At 33.2% G+C, this 19034-nt stretch overlaps 1 protein-coding gene across 1 annotated transcript in view; it reads right to left on the bottom strand.

Moving 5' to 3' along the window:
- Positions 1-19034, bottom strand: part of LOC106470322 (low-density lipoprotein receptor-related protein 1B-like) — a gene marked incomplete at its 3' end in the record, with an annotated part of 107644 nt that overhangs the window by 70221 nt on the left and 18389 nt on the right. Inside the window, exons 5-7 of the mRNA XM_022398945.1 lie at positions 18081-18197; positions 16020-16133; positions 4503-4619 (exon numbers count right to left, since the gene is read on the bottom strand). Of these exons, the coding sequence (XP_022254653.1) occupies positions 4503-4619; positions 16020-16133; positions 18081-18197 (348 nt within the window). The remainder of the gene's footprint in view (positions 1-4502; positions 4620-16019; positions 16134-18080; positions 18198-19034) is intronic.

Raw genomic sequence — 19034 nt, 5'->3', positions numbered from 1 at the left:
AATATAATGTTAATAAGTAACAGTAAGATCAGAACAGTTTGTTATTTTCATAGCTAGAATCTTATTTTTTTCTTTTATTTCGCTCTGAATTTGCTTTTTTTGGCAAAAGAACTCTCAATAAAGTGAACTGCTCAGTTTGCCCCTGAAGAAGAAAGGTCCATCTTTACTTTCAAAAACACTCAGGTTATAGGTTATTTTCCATTTATCATTTTGTATCAAGACTTCTTGAACCTATGTGTTTGTCTGACTACACACACACACACACACACACACACACACACACGTGTATATGTATGTATCTTAAAACACATTAACACTGGTTGTTACAAATACTGCAAATCATCATTTTGATACCCTTTTGCATCATTTATGACAAAAGGAATAATAACAATTGCATCAGAAGTTTTTTTTGATTTATCGTAAAGAGAATTATAATACAAATAACAAAATGTATCTACAAGCACTAGTTACAAGCTTCTGAGACTTAATACAAATAACAAAATGTAACTACCAGCACTAGTTTCAAGCTTCTGAGACTGACCTACAAGAATTCCCATATTTAAGCTAAGGTATCATATTTATATCCTTTTTTGAAACTGTTATCCAAACGTAAACAACTGAGTTAGAGATGATTAATTGTGGCTAACATTATTAACAAACTCTCATTTAAGAAATACCAAACATTATGAAATAGCTAAACTACTCACAAATATACATTTGATGTGGTACTATAGTCATATGCTGTGTTACTAACAAGATTGTTCAGTAAGTAAAAACAGTGCGAGATTATATGGAGGCAAAGAAAAATGATTAAGTTAATTAATGTCCACCACAAATCACCAAGGGGTTGAGCAACGAGAGAAACAAACGTATGTAATCTTGAAACTAAATCATTCATTTTGCCCTACTCAATGACAAACAAGTTGCATGTTATCAAAATACTACATATTGAAGGCATGACGAAAATATTTCTAACAACAACAAAGTATATGAATTTACTGTGACATTTTCATGTTCACATATACTAATGCTGATATTTTTCATTCAATTTTAAAAATGTAAAATGAGTAGCCTATAATAAAACCTTTAACTTATAAAACCATTCCTGCCATCACAATATTTTTCTTCTATCAAACTGATTTACCAATATATGTACTTTATAGAGGAAAAAACTTGAAACATCTTGACCATGCTAAGTTATTAAATACAACAAAAGTATGGTATACTGACTGTTTTGACAGAATTGATCCAAAAACGTAGAAGCATAGAAAATTAAAATTTGTTAGTAGGTAAAGAAATACTATAATGTACATAAATTAAATACTAATTACATTGCTAACACCATTTTGTTTTATCAATTAATTCTCTAAATGACAAAGGAAATGGTTTGGAGTTTTTTTTATGTGAGGCCATACAATCTATCTGTACCAAACAGTTGGTTATCTTTCATAAAACAATATAGCAAAAATGTCTATAATCATAGGAAACGAATATATGGGAAATTGTGACTTGAATGTCACACTGCTCACACATTGGCAGACCACTCTCTAAAATGTAAAAACAATGAGTAATTAGACTGTGACCAACGCAGAACCTTTAGAGAACAACTTCGTCCAATTTCTGTGCAAACTACATGGCCAATAGTTAAGAGTAGAATTTATGAGGAATATGTGGGAAATTGTGACTTGAATGTCACACTGCTCACACATTGGCAGATCACTCTCTTATATGAAAAACAATAGAGTAATTAGACTGTGACCAACGCAGAACCTTTAGAGAACAACTTCCTCCAATTTCTGTGCAAACTACATGGCCAATAGTTAAGAGTAGAATTTATGAGGAATAACTTAACAAATGTTGTTAATTGCAAATCAACTGTCTACTGATAATTGGATTGAACTCCAAATGTGGAATAGGCAAGGCAGTGATGCTGCCAATAGAGGCTGATTTGCCTATGATTTCAAAAACTTGTTCTTTTGGTTTACAACAAGGCCAGGAATTTAGAAAAACTGGATAGGCAGGTAAGAGTAGAAAATGGACCAAATAAGTTGGGTTGGACAGGTTGGACCTGATATTTAGATACTCCAAACTCTTCAAAAAGCTAAATGACTTTGTAAATTAATGTACTGCTTAGCTTCAATGTAATATAGAGCAAATGAGATTGCATACAATTCAGCAATCTGTAGAAAAGATCCTGTGAGCAACTACAGAACTACAAAAAAACATGGCAAAAGCCACAGTGTCACTTAATGTTCAGCCACTGTAAAAATGAGAATGGATGAATGGCTCAAAACATGTTCTAAAGATAAGTCTATACTTCCCATCAAGGATATAAGACTTATTCAGATGACTCAATAAAAAAACAACTGTATGGAAGCATGAATTAATCAGATTCAGCAATATCATCTAAAGTCAGACCCACCTCAGTCAACTTTGCCTGGATGTGAATGCCAGACCATCTATTTGCAAAATGAAGACCCCAACAAGGCATGGAGATACACTGCCACATAAGATGCCATGGCAGTGATCAGAGCTTTTTTAGCATACTACAAAGAAAGTTGCAAATATCTGAGTTGAAGTGGAGTTCACAAGTCTTTATGAACAAATTCTAGACTAGAGGTGAGAAAAGACTTTGTACAAAGTCAGTGTCTTTACTGTGAAGAATGAAAGTCAAGTTCATTGCAAAAAGTCCTAAGAGCCTTTTTTCAGCTACCACAGAAATAGATAAAGCTCAGAATTGGGGTACAATCTCTGATTGCAGCAGAAATGCATGCAAAAAGTCTAAGATGATGAAAATGTTAAGCCATTTGCTGTAGTCCACTCACACAACTTACTGAGGGCAGTTCGATAAACAACAGGAAACCTGAAAGTCTTGGACATACAGGCTGTTTGCAACCATTAAGAGAACTGTTCAGTGATGACATTGATCTTGTTATTATAACCTCTGACACTTACAACACAGCCCTTGGGTACTCTGAGCTCCTGTGTGAAAGATCGGGATTGTTTTTATTCTAAATGGACCTGGAATGATTTCTGTTAAAAATTAAGACAACCTTCTGTAATACACTGATCCTCCAAGTGGCATTATAAGCCTTTTCAAGACAAAAGAAAAAGAAGAAGATAGAAACAAGATACTCTCTAATAAGAAAGACTTCCTTGTCAAAACATGGTGGTGGATTGTCATCTGTGGAAACTACAGAGGAGAGGAGTATTAACCATTCTCTCCAGATTTTACATATAACTAGTCCAAGCAACAGGCCTACAATTAGAAGAAACTTTCCAATCCTTGCTGGGCTTAATAATAACCCAGGCCTCACAACCATTGTTGATGCCAATAATATAGAAGTATAGGGATCTTAAGCAGCAAGTGGAAGAAAAAAAAGAAACCCCTATCTGTATTTGAAGCAGAGATTGTCTGCTAAAACCAGAGACAATGTTGTTACATACTGTAATAACATAATCTAATCAAGTTTTACAACTATCTTTTAAGTAAATTACATATACATTTTCCTTAGCATATTTCTGAACATCTATATATATGCTCATCAACCCATTAAAAAACCTTTTATCAGAATGAACTCAAATAATAAGAAAAAAACTCCTTCCATCAATGTACATATTCATATGAAAAACCTTCTACATTTTATCATTTGCAATATAAGGAAGCAATATAAGTACAGTTAGTAATCCCACTTAGTTAACAAAATTCTTAACCTGCAAGTTGTGTTTATTATTTAGATTTGTATAACTTATCTTTCAAATGAAAAATTACAATGATGCAAAAAACGTTGAAGATATTTACTTAGAAAATATTAAAAGCTTTTTTTATTTATGATGATGCAGTCTTTTTAACTATGATGAAAGACATTGTATTTTTAGAGACCTATAAGAATACACATTTCAAGATAATGAAAGAGAGTAATTTATAACAACGGCTGCTGTACATGGTACACAATATGATCTAATAAATAAGCAAGAAATGGAAACCTGAACTTGTGCTTTTTGGAAAAAGTATGGATTGAAAAATAAAAAACAAATTCAATCCAATCTTTCCACACAAGAGGCATCTCTTCCATCTTGCTACATTAAAACTTAGATTAAATAAAGGGTTAGCTGTGTTAACAATGGCTGCTGTACATGCTACACAATATGATCTAACAAACAAGCAAGAAATGGAAACCTGAACTTGTGCTTTTTGGAAAAAGTATGGATTGAAAAATAAAAAACAAATTCAATCCAATCTTTCCACACAAGAGGCATCTCTTCCATCTTGCTACATTAAAACTTAGATTAAATAAAGGATTGTGTTATTTATTCTTCAATTGGTTATATGTAGTTGGACTATTAATGTTATAAAGTAATCACTTTCCCAAAAAGATTTATTATGTACCCTGTGGAACATAATTCCCTCTAAGCTAATCCTTATTTTAGACTGAGTACTTTAAATAAATTTACACCATAAGAATAAGGTGCAAGACCCCAAAAATCCTATAAAAACATACCACATTTCTCTTCATCTATGCCATCAGAGCAATCAGGAATGCCATTACAACGTTTGCTTTGACTTATACAGCTACCATCTCGACAGATGACATCTCCAGGCTTACAAGCAGATATAACTAAGAAGTGCAAAACACATATGGAAATAACTCAATTCTTTTGAAGCTCATACATTCCTATACAATACTAGAATAAATTATAAAAAGTTTTTAAAAAAATTCACTATTTATGCTATTTAAAAAGTTTGGTGGATAGTTATTGACCAATCTTTTTTTACTCCCTTCTTCACGTGAAGAAATCTGACAAAGAGACTGCTGATACCCGATTAAGTGACATATTTCTATCAAGTTTTTTTATAACTATTTCTGGTGTTTAGAATTCACAGTTGATAGCTGGATTTTTAATCGTTAATATTTTACACATCATAATTTTATCATTGGATTAGCACAGCTTTCTGGATAATCTGTAGCAACAATATAAATGAATGGTTTTTCATAAACTGCATCTATATTTACCAACTAAGATTTTGTAGCAGATAAATGTATCTGTTCACACAGTTTGTTGCCAAGAGGTTTTGACCAGAATTTTTACAGATTTTATATTGCAAGTTTTCTGGGTTTCTTACACAAAGATATACAAGATTCTTTAACTTACTTAAACTGAATATTTTGAAAAAAATATATATACTTTTTTAGTAAATGGTAATATGGACCTTAGTAGCTATTTGCTTAAAAAAGTCTGTAGGGGACTTTTATGGTGGAAAAATTTATGTTAACAAGTTAGGAAGGTAGAAGAATTGAATTTAACAAGTTTATTGTGAGCTGTTAAGTGCAGAGATAGAGAAACACTTTATACAAAGTCGATGTGAAGAAAAGTTTCATCTAGCATGTCTGAATGCAACTGTGAATCATCAGGTGATATGGGGATGCATATCTAACCAGAGTGTGGGTTGCCTACATTTTGAGAAAGGCACCCTTAATGCTGACAAATACATTGAGATCTTCAAGTCCTGGTCAAAGCCAACAATTTGGGGATTACTTCGGTGGAGTTGACCAGTGCACATTCCAATATGACTCAACTCCATGCCACAGGGTATAAAAGGTTGGTAATATTCATACACTATGCTGTAGGTAATAAATAAAAATAAAAGTTTACTCTATGTGTATTGAAAAGACATTAAGTTTTACTTTATTGCTTCATGTGAAGGACTATCTTTGAAGGAAGAGGATCAAAACATTACTGTAACAAGCCCAGATCTCAACCCTATTGAAAAACTGCTGGAAAAAAATGACTAACAAAGTGCAAAAAAAGAGACTGAGAAGCACCTTGGGACTACAGGAAGACCTAATCGACATGTGACCTTGCGACCTCACCCCTGCCACCATTTGTTCCCTCTTGCACTCTATACCACAGTGATTTCAAGCAGGTATGAAGGCCAGAAGTGGCAAAACAAAATATCAAACAAGAAACATACTCTGTGACCACTTTTTTGTCAATCACATTAGGATAGGAGTATTATCTTGAAATCTAAGTTTTCTTATTCAAAAAAATTTTTTTTCGTATTTGCCATGTATTTGTTGACCAACTGCTGCAATACTTTGTCATGTTTGGTGTTAATAAATGTGTGAGTGTGTGAGCGAGTGTAATACTAGTTCCGATACTTCCACGATGCAAAATGTTATAAAAATTACAGAAACCAAGAAAACTATGAAAAACGTTGGGTGATTCAATAACTTTTTTCACCACTGTAAATAAGCCAAACAGTGTCATTTTTGAAATATCAATCAATCTTGATAATTTTACTTAATTCATCATTTGCTAAACTTCAGATATGTCTACTCTTCATCAAGTTTCTAAAGGAAAAAGTTTCGTAATTGGTGCATTCAAATACAAAATTATCACAAGATATCTGTAATTTTCTGAAGATAATAATGAAATGCTATAGTTTGTCACATTGTCTTTTTTTTTTTAAGATTAACATAACTGCATACATAAGAGCACAGTAAGACCTTCCAGCATTTGATGCTTTTATCTGATCTGTCATTTAATGGCATATAAAAAGGTTATACAAACTCACTAAAAATGAACAGTAAGCTCTTTCCAAACAAAGGAACGTATAATTATTGAAACAACAAAAAGAAGCAAGTTGTGTGTGGAAATAATACCTCTAAGTATTGAAGAAGTCAAGGAAGATACAAGAGAGTTCAAAGTATCTTTGCTTTATATAAATTATGGGATGGTACAATACCCCAAAATATTTTATGAGTTATACACATATATATTTAAAATCAATGTATTGTTCTGGTTTCTCTCAGTATTCATTGTTTTCCTCATGAAATTAACATATATTAACAATAATTTATTCCTAACTGCTAATTCTAACAGGTATCACAGAAACAAATTCTGCTATTCTCCACACTTCACTCTGTTCATTAACAGTTCATCCTTCAAACAAATATCCAGAATATATATTTGTCCAACTAACCAATCAATACAAGTCTCTCTGCAAATTCATAGCATCTTTAAGCAGCCAGTCAGACCTTAGATTATTATATCATCAGAAAATCTAACCAATTTCCTGACTATACCCTCATCAAAATCATTAATGCAAATGCAGAATAAAAATAGTCTCGGCATACAACCCCCAAAAAATACCATTTTTAACACCAATCCACTTAATCTTCATTAACATCACCTTTGTTTCATCCCACCCAGCCAACCTTAAGTCCAGGTAAATAACCTATTTCCCATCTTACATGTAGGTAAGTGTTTCAAACTTGGAGTAATGTTAGCCATACTCCCTGTCCAATGACCTACCAAAAATGAAAGAAAATGATTCTGTAATCTGGTCCTTAACCTCTTATATCTCTAGGATAAATATTTTCAGGCTAAGGACACTATTATATTGTAGAGTCTCATTTCCACCAACAAAAATTATAACCCCATCTTTTAATGATCCATGTTCCATTGTTGTACATCTTATCTTTAACATATCTAAATAACTTCTTACTGTTAATCCTAACATTATATACCAACTATTCTTTACAAGTATTTTTTGCTATCTAATTTTCTCTTTAAATATATACCTAACTCTTCCATAATGCTTTAAATCTTTTTTTCCTGGCACATTGATCTAAAGTTTCATAAATCTATAAGGTTTATCTCAAATTTTAAACCTTATATTTATATTAGGTCAATTAAGATTGTATCTCATAAAAAATCACAATTATCACGATTTAGAAGCAACATATATCTTCAAAACCCTCCCTTTTAACTCAGCTGGCCAATCAACTAAAGCTAATTTTCTTCACAGCCTCAAAGTTGGCTCTCTGAAAACTTGGAACTAATATTGTATTATCCTTCAAGTTTATATGTGCCAAAACATAAATGTAATAAAACTGTTGTTACTCAACCAAACACTCCCCATCTTCAACATCAGTAACTATATTCTCATTAGAGCTTCACAACAATTCCAGCATTGAATCCACCTTAGCTGGTTCCTTGGCGAAGAATACAATCTTGAACCAACACCAGAAACCCTGTTAGCAGTGGCATACCAAAGGTATGGCACGTACCCTGGGCACCACTTGAAATGGGGGTGCCACTGAACAGTTTCTATTAAAGTCAGACAAGCCATCCTCAGATAGTGAAAAAAGAATTTTCTTCAGATGTATGATCTGTCTTTGATTATCATGGGTGAGAAGCACTAGGATGGCCGGATTGTTAAACTACTTATATAAATTATTAGGTAAAAATACAGTGCTGGGAGCAACATGACCACATACCTCATAGTACCACTGCTCAGTGCCAACTGGCAGTAAGACCATTCTCCTGTTCTCTTACACAAATTAGGGAGATAGTCCAGAATTTTATGCAAAATTTATGAAATTTAATGTTCTTATTTCAGAGTATTGTGTAAGAATACCATGAAACATTTCTTCACGAAGAAGAAGAAGGAAAGTGGAGCTGAAGGACGGAAGAGACAAAATTTGGAGGCAGAGGAAGCCAAGAAGTAGAACAAGTTGTTCATGCACTTCTTTGAAAAGCCTGGAGCAAGTAGTTCGACACGTTCCATGGAGTCGCCTGCACCAGCTACAAGTCTGTTAGAATCCGAAGGTGGATCAAGTACAAATGCTTCACAAGCAGAGGAGAAAGTCAAGTCAGATAAATCTGATTATAACGAGATTAAGAGTGAGACTGCCAGAGAAAACATGGACATGACAGGAGGGGAAGACGATGGTGGTGATGTTGAGTTTATTGACGAGATTTTATCTGATGAGATTAAACCTGACGACACTAAACCTAGTGAACTGGATGGTGTCGAAGAGCCTTGAACTGTCATACCAGAAGTGATTGAACAGCATGACATCGGACTTCTGAAGTTCAACAAGGATACTGGAAAAGCAATTCTGCCTGACACGTTGAGAACAGAAATAATAAAGCAGGGTTCGAAGTATGTCCAGAACAGTGAGGGCCTTTCCTACCAACAAATAACCACTCAATGAACATAACTTTGTTCAAGAGGAAATTAGGAAATGGTCATGGTGAGGAAATGACTTGCTCATGGCTGGTCTGTTACCCTTCTAAAAAATCTGCATCTTGTATCTGTTGCCTTCTCTATTCCCAGGCAAACCATCAATCCTCATTGGAGCAGGAAAGTGGATTCAACCAGTGGAAAGCACATGAAAGGATTAGTGTTTTTAAAAATGCTAAGAATCACCGAGAGTGCTTAACACAGTGGAAAGAAATTTAGCAGAAAACAAAGGAGTTATTGACACAGAACTTCAGTCACAGATTGAGAAAGAAAAGCAGAAGTGGAATGATATCCTGATGAGAATCCGTCACTGCATAAACTTCCTTGCAACTAAGAACCTGGCTTTGCGAGGACAAAGGGAGTCACTTCAGCTAGACGATGAATCTAATGTAGGAAATTTCCTTGGCTTACTGAAATTACTGGCCATCTTTGACCCTGTCATGAAAGAACACTTCACTCATGTGGAAAGTCATCCTGGATCTACATCCTATCTCTCACCGGGTGTCCAGAACGAATTCATCCACATGATGGCATCCACTGTTTGCCAGAGTTTACTGAGAAGCATTCGTAAAGCCAAGTACTATAGTCTCATGTTCAACTCGTGGGGAAGCTAATTTTGAGAGGAAAACAGTCCATGTTAGAGTCTTTCCTTGGTTTTATCTAGATAAGACAGAAGGATGCCAAGAGTTTGGTTGAAAATATCTTGAACAGCTAGAGAAGGATGAAATGGAGTTACAAGATTGTCAGTCACAATATTATGATAATGCTGCTTTGATGGCTGGACACAGAAGTGGTGTTCATCAAAGAATAAATGAGAAAAACACCTGGCAGTGTTTGTGAATTGTGACAATCACTCACTCAACTTGGTAGGTGTACATGCAGCCAAGCAGGATACAACAATGGTCACGTTTTTTGGAATCATCGAAGCTCTCTACATGTTCTTCTCTTGTTCAACACAGCACTGGGAAAAACTTAAAAAATGATGTGCCTGTGGTTAAGTCACAGTCCAAAACCAGGTGGAGTGCAAGGACAGAAGCAATGAAGCCATCGACAAGTACCTTGAGGAGATATTTCAAGTTCTCCAGGACATGATAGACAATGAAAACGAGACCAGTGAAACAAGAAGTGATGCAAGGCAGCTGTATAACCGCATATTGAGTTACAATTTTCTGACTTTGCTACAATTTTGGAACAAAGTACTCATTCGCATTGACCATATTCAGAAGAGGCTGCAGGATCCTAGCATGAACTTCCACATGGCTGCCCTGGATTTGAAAGCCCTCCAAGATCATTTTGATGATGAAAGAAAAGTGTTGGTCAGTGAGTCACTCGAAGAACACAGTCTCTGTCAAGAATGAAATAATGAAGTTGAAAGACGTCAGAGACGAAAGAAATGAATGGCTGATGAGAACTCAAGAGATGCTGGGATAACAGCCTAGGAGGAAATGGAAAGAGTCATGAAGGGAACACTCGACCGTCTTCACAGAGAAATGGACAAAAGGTTCGCTTGTTTGCACGACACTGATGCCAAGCTTAGGTTCCTTCTCGATGTCGAGGGACTGTGTTACAGCACCAACAGTAATGACCTAAAGAAGAAGTGCAAAAATTTGGGCAAATTGTACAGCTCTGATGCAGCTATATGAAGAAATTTTGGATTGCAGAATGTTGCTATCAAGTTGAGCCAACATGCAAATATCAAGACTTGAAGAGCTTCTCAAATTTATTGTTCAGTATGGAGATGAGAGCGTCTTCCCCAATCTTCACATTGTTATTCAGATAATGCTAACCACTGCCAACTGTGAGAAATCATTCAGCAATTTAAAACTAATACTTTCGTATTTGAGAGCCTCCATGGATCAAGGCAGACTGTGATCTTGCTCTGCTCAGTGTAGAAAGAGAAGAAACTGAAAAACTGATTTTGAGCACATCATAGACCAATTTGCATCAGTGAAAGCAAGGAAGGTGCAGTTGTAATTTTCATACAGTGCCATAATTTGTTAATTAAAAGATTAACGAGCTTGACTTGTATTTTTGAGCTGATATTATGGTAAAGTTATCTAAAAGATGGGTGTCATATGTTTGGACAGGAGCGCAATTTCAGTGCTTGCCATAGGCGCTATTTTCCGTAGATATGCCCCTACCTGTTAGACATCTCATATTCCTAATCCTGAAACTAAAGTCTCCCATAATAATTACCTCCTTGTGAGAAGCAACATTAATCTCATTGCTTTCTCCTATTTCATAAATAAGATTCACCTGTGGATACGAATAAGAAAAAAATTACTTTCTATATATATATATATATATATATATATAATTCCAATTATACAAAAATTCTCTATTCCAACCATTTTATAACTAATACTTATAACAACATTTACAATTTTTTTAAACCCCTTTTTTATAAATTCTTAGCTCCCATTAAGATCACATCACCTTCAACTTGTTTTAAACTATTATCTCCCATCCAATCCTCATTAGCTCAGCTCCCAACAACACTTACTGTACCCTGATCTCCACTACACAGCTTCTACAACTTACTGTTTGCTCAGCATTCACTAATGTTTATATCAGCATTAAACCCTTCACACCCTTCTAATACTCTTTTAAAGCAACTTGTTTAACAATCAGCTTTCATGCTTTTCACATTGCTACCTGATTTCATCCATCCAATCCCTTATGTACTATTCAGTCTCCAATTTGATTTCTAATTCTATCCACCTACTTAAAATTATCACCACATTTTGCTTGTGGTAACACTTGATAAAATCAAATTATGCACTCTTTCCCTATATGCCCTAACAAATCTCCTGTACCTCACAATCAGCAAGTCTTTTCTATACCATTAGCTCCTACATACATAATAAAAACAGTCGTTACATAACCATCATCCATGCTCCTGGATAACATAACTTAATGATTTTCTCTCAGTTAACTCCACACAATGCTCTATTCACATGCTTACTTAACAAATCCCCAATAATCACAGTCCCATCATAAAAAAGTTTCCCTCACCTTCTCCTCATCCATGTTGTTTAACTTTTTTGCAAGTACGTTTAACTCAACTCTCTCTCTTGCTCAACACCACAGAATTAGTAATTTCCACTGTCAAAGTGAACGTGTTTCTGGACATTGTAATTTGGTTTAAAATGACATAGGACATGTTTTAACCTCACAGTTTGAGTATGCTGTAAATATATTTTAATAAAATTGACCATATACATCTGGTTTGTCATAATCCACTTAAAACACATACTTTTCAATCTACATTTGCAAGGCATGTAATATTATAAATGTTGAGATAGCATAAGAACAATTGGTATTTTATATTATCTACAATCAACTGGTTCACCACAACTATCCTTCAAAAAATTTTACACACAAATCATATTCTTCAGAATATTTTTACATAGTGTGTACCTTTTACTATTGACTAAAATCTTGTTTGTGTTATAGTTATGTATACTTGAATGCTGAATTTATTTTCATAAATGAATAGATATTTAATGTTGGCTCAGAGCAAAGTATTAGGCTTAGTGACATAATGGCTCTCAATTAAATCTGCATGATAACTTTGCAGTAGTTTTGGTTGTTTATTCAGTTACAGTAGCCCCTCTTAAATATGACCGAACTATCTGCCATGAATAAAAAAAAAAAAAAAAGTTATCTGACAAGAAGTTGTCATTCAAAGGGTCAATAACCAGATAACAAATGACCAAGTTCAGTGGCTATCGCCAAGGCTTGAATGTAATGGTTTATATACTGTATAGGTAATAAGATGACATAGTAAATTGATATGATAATAGTTATGATAGACAACAGTTCAATAAAGATAACTTTTTATTGTTTTGTTTGTGTTCTATGTAAATTAATTTATTCATTGGAGTTTTTATTTTTTTAATGCATCTGCCCAGTCTTTATCCCAAACTGCAGTGGTGCCAGCATTTTCATTGCACAAGATGAACCATTCCCATGATGTCCCCTGCAGTAATGGCTCAGTGTCGTCTGTGGTGATGTCTTCTGGTGTGTCTGACAATGTCCTGTTTATGCATGCAAAATACTTTTGAATCAACTCTGGTTGGAGTGAGTCCCAGGCATCTTTCAAACAGTATATTGCATCGAGTATGTTGACCTGACCAGCAAGGTTGCTGGCATTTATGTCTTGGACATCTTCAGACGTATGTGAAGGAGAAGTTTCTTGCAATAGGTTGATATCAGTCTTTATGATACCACCATCACATGGTTGCAAGTGCAACATTGTGTTTGGTGGCAGGAACATAAGCTTGATATCTGAAAGCTTCATAGGTGGGTGCGTAAAATATTTGTCTACAAACATTACAACTGATCAGTTTTGTAGCCCCTTTTTGTTGTCAATTTTTGTCAACCAATTGCTAAAGATGGCTGATGTCATCCAGGCTGTCTTGTTTGCCTCGTACATCAGTGGTAATGATGATGTCTGAAATCCCATAAGACACCAAAGATCTGCAGATTGCTCAAAGACAAGAGGGGTCAGATGATTACCCATGTTTAACCAATTTCAAACAGTGCACAATTAGTTAGTGTCTTAAATTAATCACTGACTATCCCATGCTTAAACAATTTAAACTTTACAAGTTGTATCAGTTTTTTCTTGGATTTTACTTTAAAAATATGTATTATTAATATTCAGATTACTTGAGAAACTACAATTATGAAACTTAATTCTTTTAGCCTCCCCTAGAGAGTATACCGTTTGTCATTACAACTGGGTGATTAACTCCATTCATCAAAACATCTTATATATAAATATTGACTAATGTCACTTAAAATAATAAGATAATCAAAATTTTGATTAAATCAATTAATTTCATAAAAATAATCAAAAACTGAAATTAGTATTTCTTGTTATTACAGTTTTCAATCATTTCATTTAAACAATTATAAAAATATTTCTCGTTGTTATTTTTGATTAATTCTAGATTGTTCTGATTAATTGATTAGTGTCACTGTTCATGAAACTACTCATCTAACAGAAATTAGCGTTTCTGATTATTACTGGTTTTGATTTTTCCAACTATCCAAGTAATTGAAATATTGTCATAGTGACTTTTCATATCATATGTGCATTGGCATCTGCAGAAATTTTCCAGGAAAGGGGGAAGGGGGACAGAGTCAAAATACCAGGGAACGATAAACCCACCATCAAAGTTTTGTCATTACAGTCAAGAAAATAGGCAAGCTCCCACAGTCAGATTTGATGGGTTTAATATTTCTAAGGTTAGTTTAAGCCACACTGCAGACTTGTAGCTATATATAATCTATAATAATAAATTTTGGTTTGTTCATTTAGGTTCTTAACCCTATACATTAATTTCACTTTATACAAAACAACTACTTATATTTGATGACGAGGAACCCACTTTGATACTAATAATGGCTGGAGACGGTTTGAATGGGTTATGAAAAAAACTTTAATATAAGTTTAACATAACAGCAAATGTACAACGTTTGTACCTGATGATGACAAAACTTTGTCGAAACGTTGTACATTTGCTGTTATGTTAAGCTTATATTAAAGTTTCTCTTCATTACCCATTCAAGCTGTCTCCAGCCATTATAACTACTTATATGAATATAATAATTTGAGTTTACATAAAGCACAATATTTCAATGGTATTTACTGTGTATGTATAATACGAACAGCATTTATGACTAATATATTCTGAAACTGAAAATTCAAATTTCAATAGCTGGTCAGTATGAACAAGCCCCCTAACCAGGATGCACGGAGTAGTTTAAGGTTTAAAATATGCCTTTGAACATAATAACAAAAAACATCATTTTTTGAAAATCTTAATGCTTTTTTACAGAATTATCTTGAGTGTTTCTTACCTTATGATCTGATGTCTTCCAAGAATGTAAATGCATAGCTTATCAATATGATGTATCTTCCCAAAACTGAAGTAACTTGCTAGTAACAGGCCTACTACACATGACCTGACCAATGACACAGTGTTGTTCTGTTGGTGCTTATGACTTTAATACCTCTCTGTGTATGACACCAGCAGCAGGTTGACCCCAACCACACTGTCTCTTGGGATGTCTGCAAGACTGTGTCAGTCTCTTTGATAACCTGCTTGTATTACTGGCAAGTGGCAACACATTGACCCTGATCACACTGTGTCATGGCTAAGGGGATATCATCCAGACCACATCGGTCTCTTTGATGAGTTGAGTGATAATTTGCCATGATAGTGATTTTTTTAAATACTAAGCTACAGGGTAGGTATCTAGAGATTTTAAATAAAGCTGCTGACAAACATGGAAACGTTTATTAGAATTGAAAATTAAGTGTAATAACTGGTGTGAAATTGTGAAGTAGATAAAAAATATAAAAAAACTTATAAATTATGTTTCTCATTTTCTTAAATAAAATTTCCATACTTTCAGTATGAAGGAAAAAGGAAGAATTTCAATCAAAATTGGAGATTTTATATCTTGAGTATTTCTTAATGAATTGCCTCAAAATTTGGTATATGAAGTAAGGGTCCAGTAGAGCACATTCACTGAAAATATGCAATAGTTTAAATTACACAATATGCACTGCAGGTTGTTTTAGCTTGGCTGTATAATACACTACCACGTGTCTTGATTATTTTAAAACAAGTGGATTGTGTGCTGCTGCTCATTTATTGTTGAAATTTATCAAAGTCTTAGACACCTAGTGTAAAGAATCTGGCCCATATAAAAATCTGATAATATGTAAAGCTGAAGTTGTTTAAGCATGGGATAATCAATGATTAACTTAAAACACAACAGTGCACTGAACACCTGGAAGATGTTTAAATACGGTTAACCTCTTTGAATTACAATTTCCTTCTGTAAGCGCATGAGTATTTTATCTTCAACTGATTGCAAAATGTATATTTGTATTAAAATCCTGAATTATTTCATTCCATCTGCTGTAAGTATGACCAGAAATTCTGTGAATATGAGAAAAACTTACCACCACAACTTTCTTCATCAGAACCATCTCCACAGTCAATGTTACTATCACAACGTTTTCGAAAATCTAGGCATGTTCCATCTTTACACTGAAATTCCTGTTCTGAGCATATTCCTAAAAACCAACAAACAAAATTCATATATCATTTTTGTAAATTACTTCCCATCTACGACTATTTCAGTATAATCTTACTATGTATATAAATATTTTATCCTTTTTAAAATAAACTATTACATGATCTTATTATCACATATAATGAAAAAAAAAAGATTTTTTCAGGCAGTAAATTTATTACCTTGAAAGTAAGTTTTGTAGCAGTTGGCACGAAGGACTGTAAGAGTTAATCTTGAATAAAGAAATGAACAGATCCACAAAAGACGCAAGCTTTTTTTTTCCTGTCAAGTTAGTTGTTTAATGTATTGCATAAATGCTTTATTTTGTGTAGCTTTGACAAGAGCAGCTCATAGTTTTGTTATGGTTGAAGCCATAGCAACTACATTCTTTTACAATTTTTTTAAAATGGGTACTGATTTTTATTCACATATAGAAGTTAGTTAACAGAACTTACACTTTATTCTAACTCAAATAAAGAAAAAACAGAAATATAATGAAAAATGAAAAGTTGTACTATCTTAAAAAGCTTAAAATAATTTAGTAAAGTTCAGTTATATAAGTGAAGTATCAAGAAAAACAATTTAAAAGCTCAGAAATAACTAGTTGAAAAACAGCTTTTGCAAAAACAAACAACAACTAATAGAGACTCAGAGAATTACAGTCAATTTCTCATGAGGTTTAACAAAGTATGGCTCATTCTTTCTTTTTCCATTTTACATCTTTGACTGCCTTGTTAGAAGAAATTCAAGTGTTAAAAATTTCAGTTTAATATAATTTTAATTTTAAAATTAGCTATTTCACCCTTAAACACTGAGTTACATTCAAAATTTAATTCAACACCTTTGCTATCAGTGTACGCGAATGAAATTAATATTATATTGTTACGACAGCAGAAGTCATGCGATCCTGGGAGCATACACGCTGGAGTTTCTAGAAGGTTCGTGACTTACCAGACAACCTCACGAATGTCCCAGCATTTGCTAGACGCCCTCTTTTTTAGTATATAAGCCGGAGATATATTAAAGAGAGATAACTGAGTCAAGCTAACAGTAAATCGCTGTGACTTATAGCGCATTTTTATGAAAGTAGTTAAGTTAAAGTAACTGTGGAAATTAAGTGTATTGCAAAGTTGTATCGAGAAAGAATAAAGTAGTTTTAATTAAGAAAGGACTTGTATCGCTGAAGTTTCTATGGGAAATTAACAAACAAGCAGATACGTAACAATATGTTATGATTCAAATTTAAATGTTATCCATGTTTTAAGTCCTTTATTTTACAATAAACCTTTAAAAAGCTACTTTAAACTTCCGACGTATAGTCACGTGACCAATGAGCTAAGAAAATTCTCTACTTTGGCTCTCTCTATCTTCAATAATACAATGGTAGTTGAGTAGTGGTATGTCCAGATAATAAGATGCTTAGGTAACCTTTTGACTCATTCATTTCAAAGTTCTCTGAATGAATACAGTTTATACAAGTAAAAAATTTTCCAACCCTTGACAGATGCCATGCCCACCTTCAACAGATTTGTTTGAGCTTTATAGCCTAAATGTAGATGTTACATACATGTGTATAGTCATTAGAAAGAGCTCATTTTACACTGTAATCTAACAACAGTCACTTCCCTATACAAACCTTCATTTTGTCTTAGATATGTAGATGATGTTTTTTTCAGGATTTACATATCAAATTGAACAAACAAAAATTCCTTTAACACATAAACAACTTACACAAAGACATACAATCCTTTCTTACTATTAAAAACTGTGTATTTGAGAATGATCACACCAGTGATCAAAACATTGTACCCATTTTAAAAAATATTCCTTACTGTAAAAGCTGTAAAGTGTAATAATAAAAGAAAAAGCTCATAATCAGTAAGTAAACTCAAAATGAAACTATTAAGTTAGAATTTGTTTTGCAAATGTGAATAATTATAATACTTACCACATCCGACTTCATCCTCTCCATCAGGGCAGTCTGCATTCCCATCACAACGTTCAGCAATGTTCAAACATGTGCCATCTGTACAACGGTACTGATCAAAGCGACACAGAACTGGACCTGTGAGAAAAAGTATTATGCAGGTAAGGGTATACCAAAACTTTTACTTCAGCATTAATACACAAACCTAATTATTTTCCTTAATGTAAATACTTAAACCTTCTGAATAAACTCAAATAACTTTACCATTAAGTACTTGTCAGATAAGATAATTTTAAAGTATCATTGAACTTGCTTTATTACTAATTCTTGAACGACTTTTAAGTAACAAACTTCTTGAATTCTCTTAATTTTTTAATTCTCATAACCCAATTTTTATTTCTGAACAGCGGTTTAATAAAATGAACCTATAATGTCTTGTTAAATACTTCAGAAAACAGATGTAGTTCAAAAATATTAAAATTCAATAGTTCTCATAATAATTCTAGTAACGTTATTGGTGTTATGTAATTTCAAATTCACGTTTGTTGATTATTAAATTTCACTAGTAATAATATACTTTATCAACCAACCATCAGTCTTATTTCTCAAAAAATTAAATTAAAAAACTGTTTCTAATTAAAGTAATTTTATGGCTTAATATTATTTGAAATAAGCTCATGAAAAAAAATTTTCAGAAATACCAAAGTAAATATATTTTGTTAGTCAACTGCTATTGGTTAAGATACTAATTTCTGTACCAGCATTTGTGATAATGATTTTTACGTTTTCTGAAAACATTTTGGCAAAAACGATAATTGTTTATATTGTTTTACAAAACAGACTATATACATCAAGTAGTACTGGGAGTACAACTTTATATTTAAAAAATACAAATGTTCAATAATGCAATAATTAGTTTGATATATTAGGTTTAAATGTGTTATTTTTTCTGCTAACAGAATTGAACACTAAGTC

Source organism: Limulus polyphemus, unplaced genomic scaffold, assembly GCF_000517525.1.
Source record: "Limulus polyphemus unplaced genomic scaffold, Limulus_polyphemus-2.1.2 Scaffold3943, whole genome shotgun sequence".
In the NCBI taxonomy this organism is placed as follows: domain Eukaryota; kingdom Metazoa; phylum Arthropoda; class Merostomata; order Xiphosura; family Limulidae; genus Limulus; species Limulus polyphemus.
The sequence above is the reverse complement of the archived record's forward strand: the minus strand, read 5'-3'. Positions and strand labels throughout refer to the sequence as shown.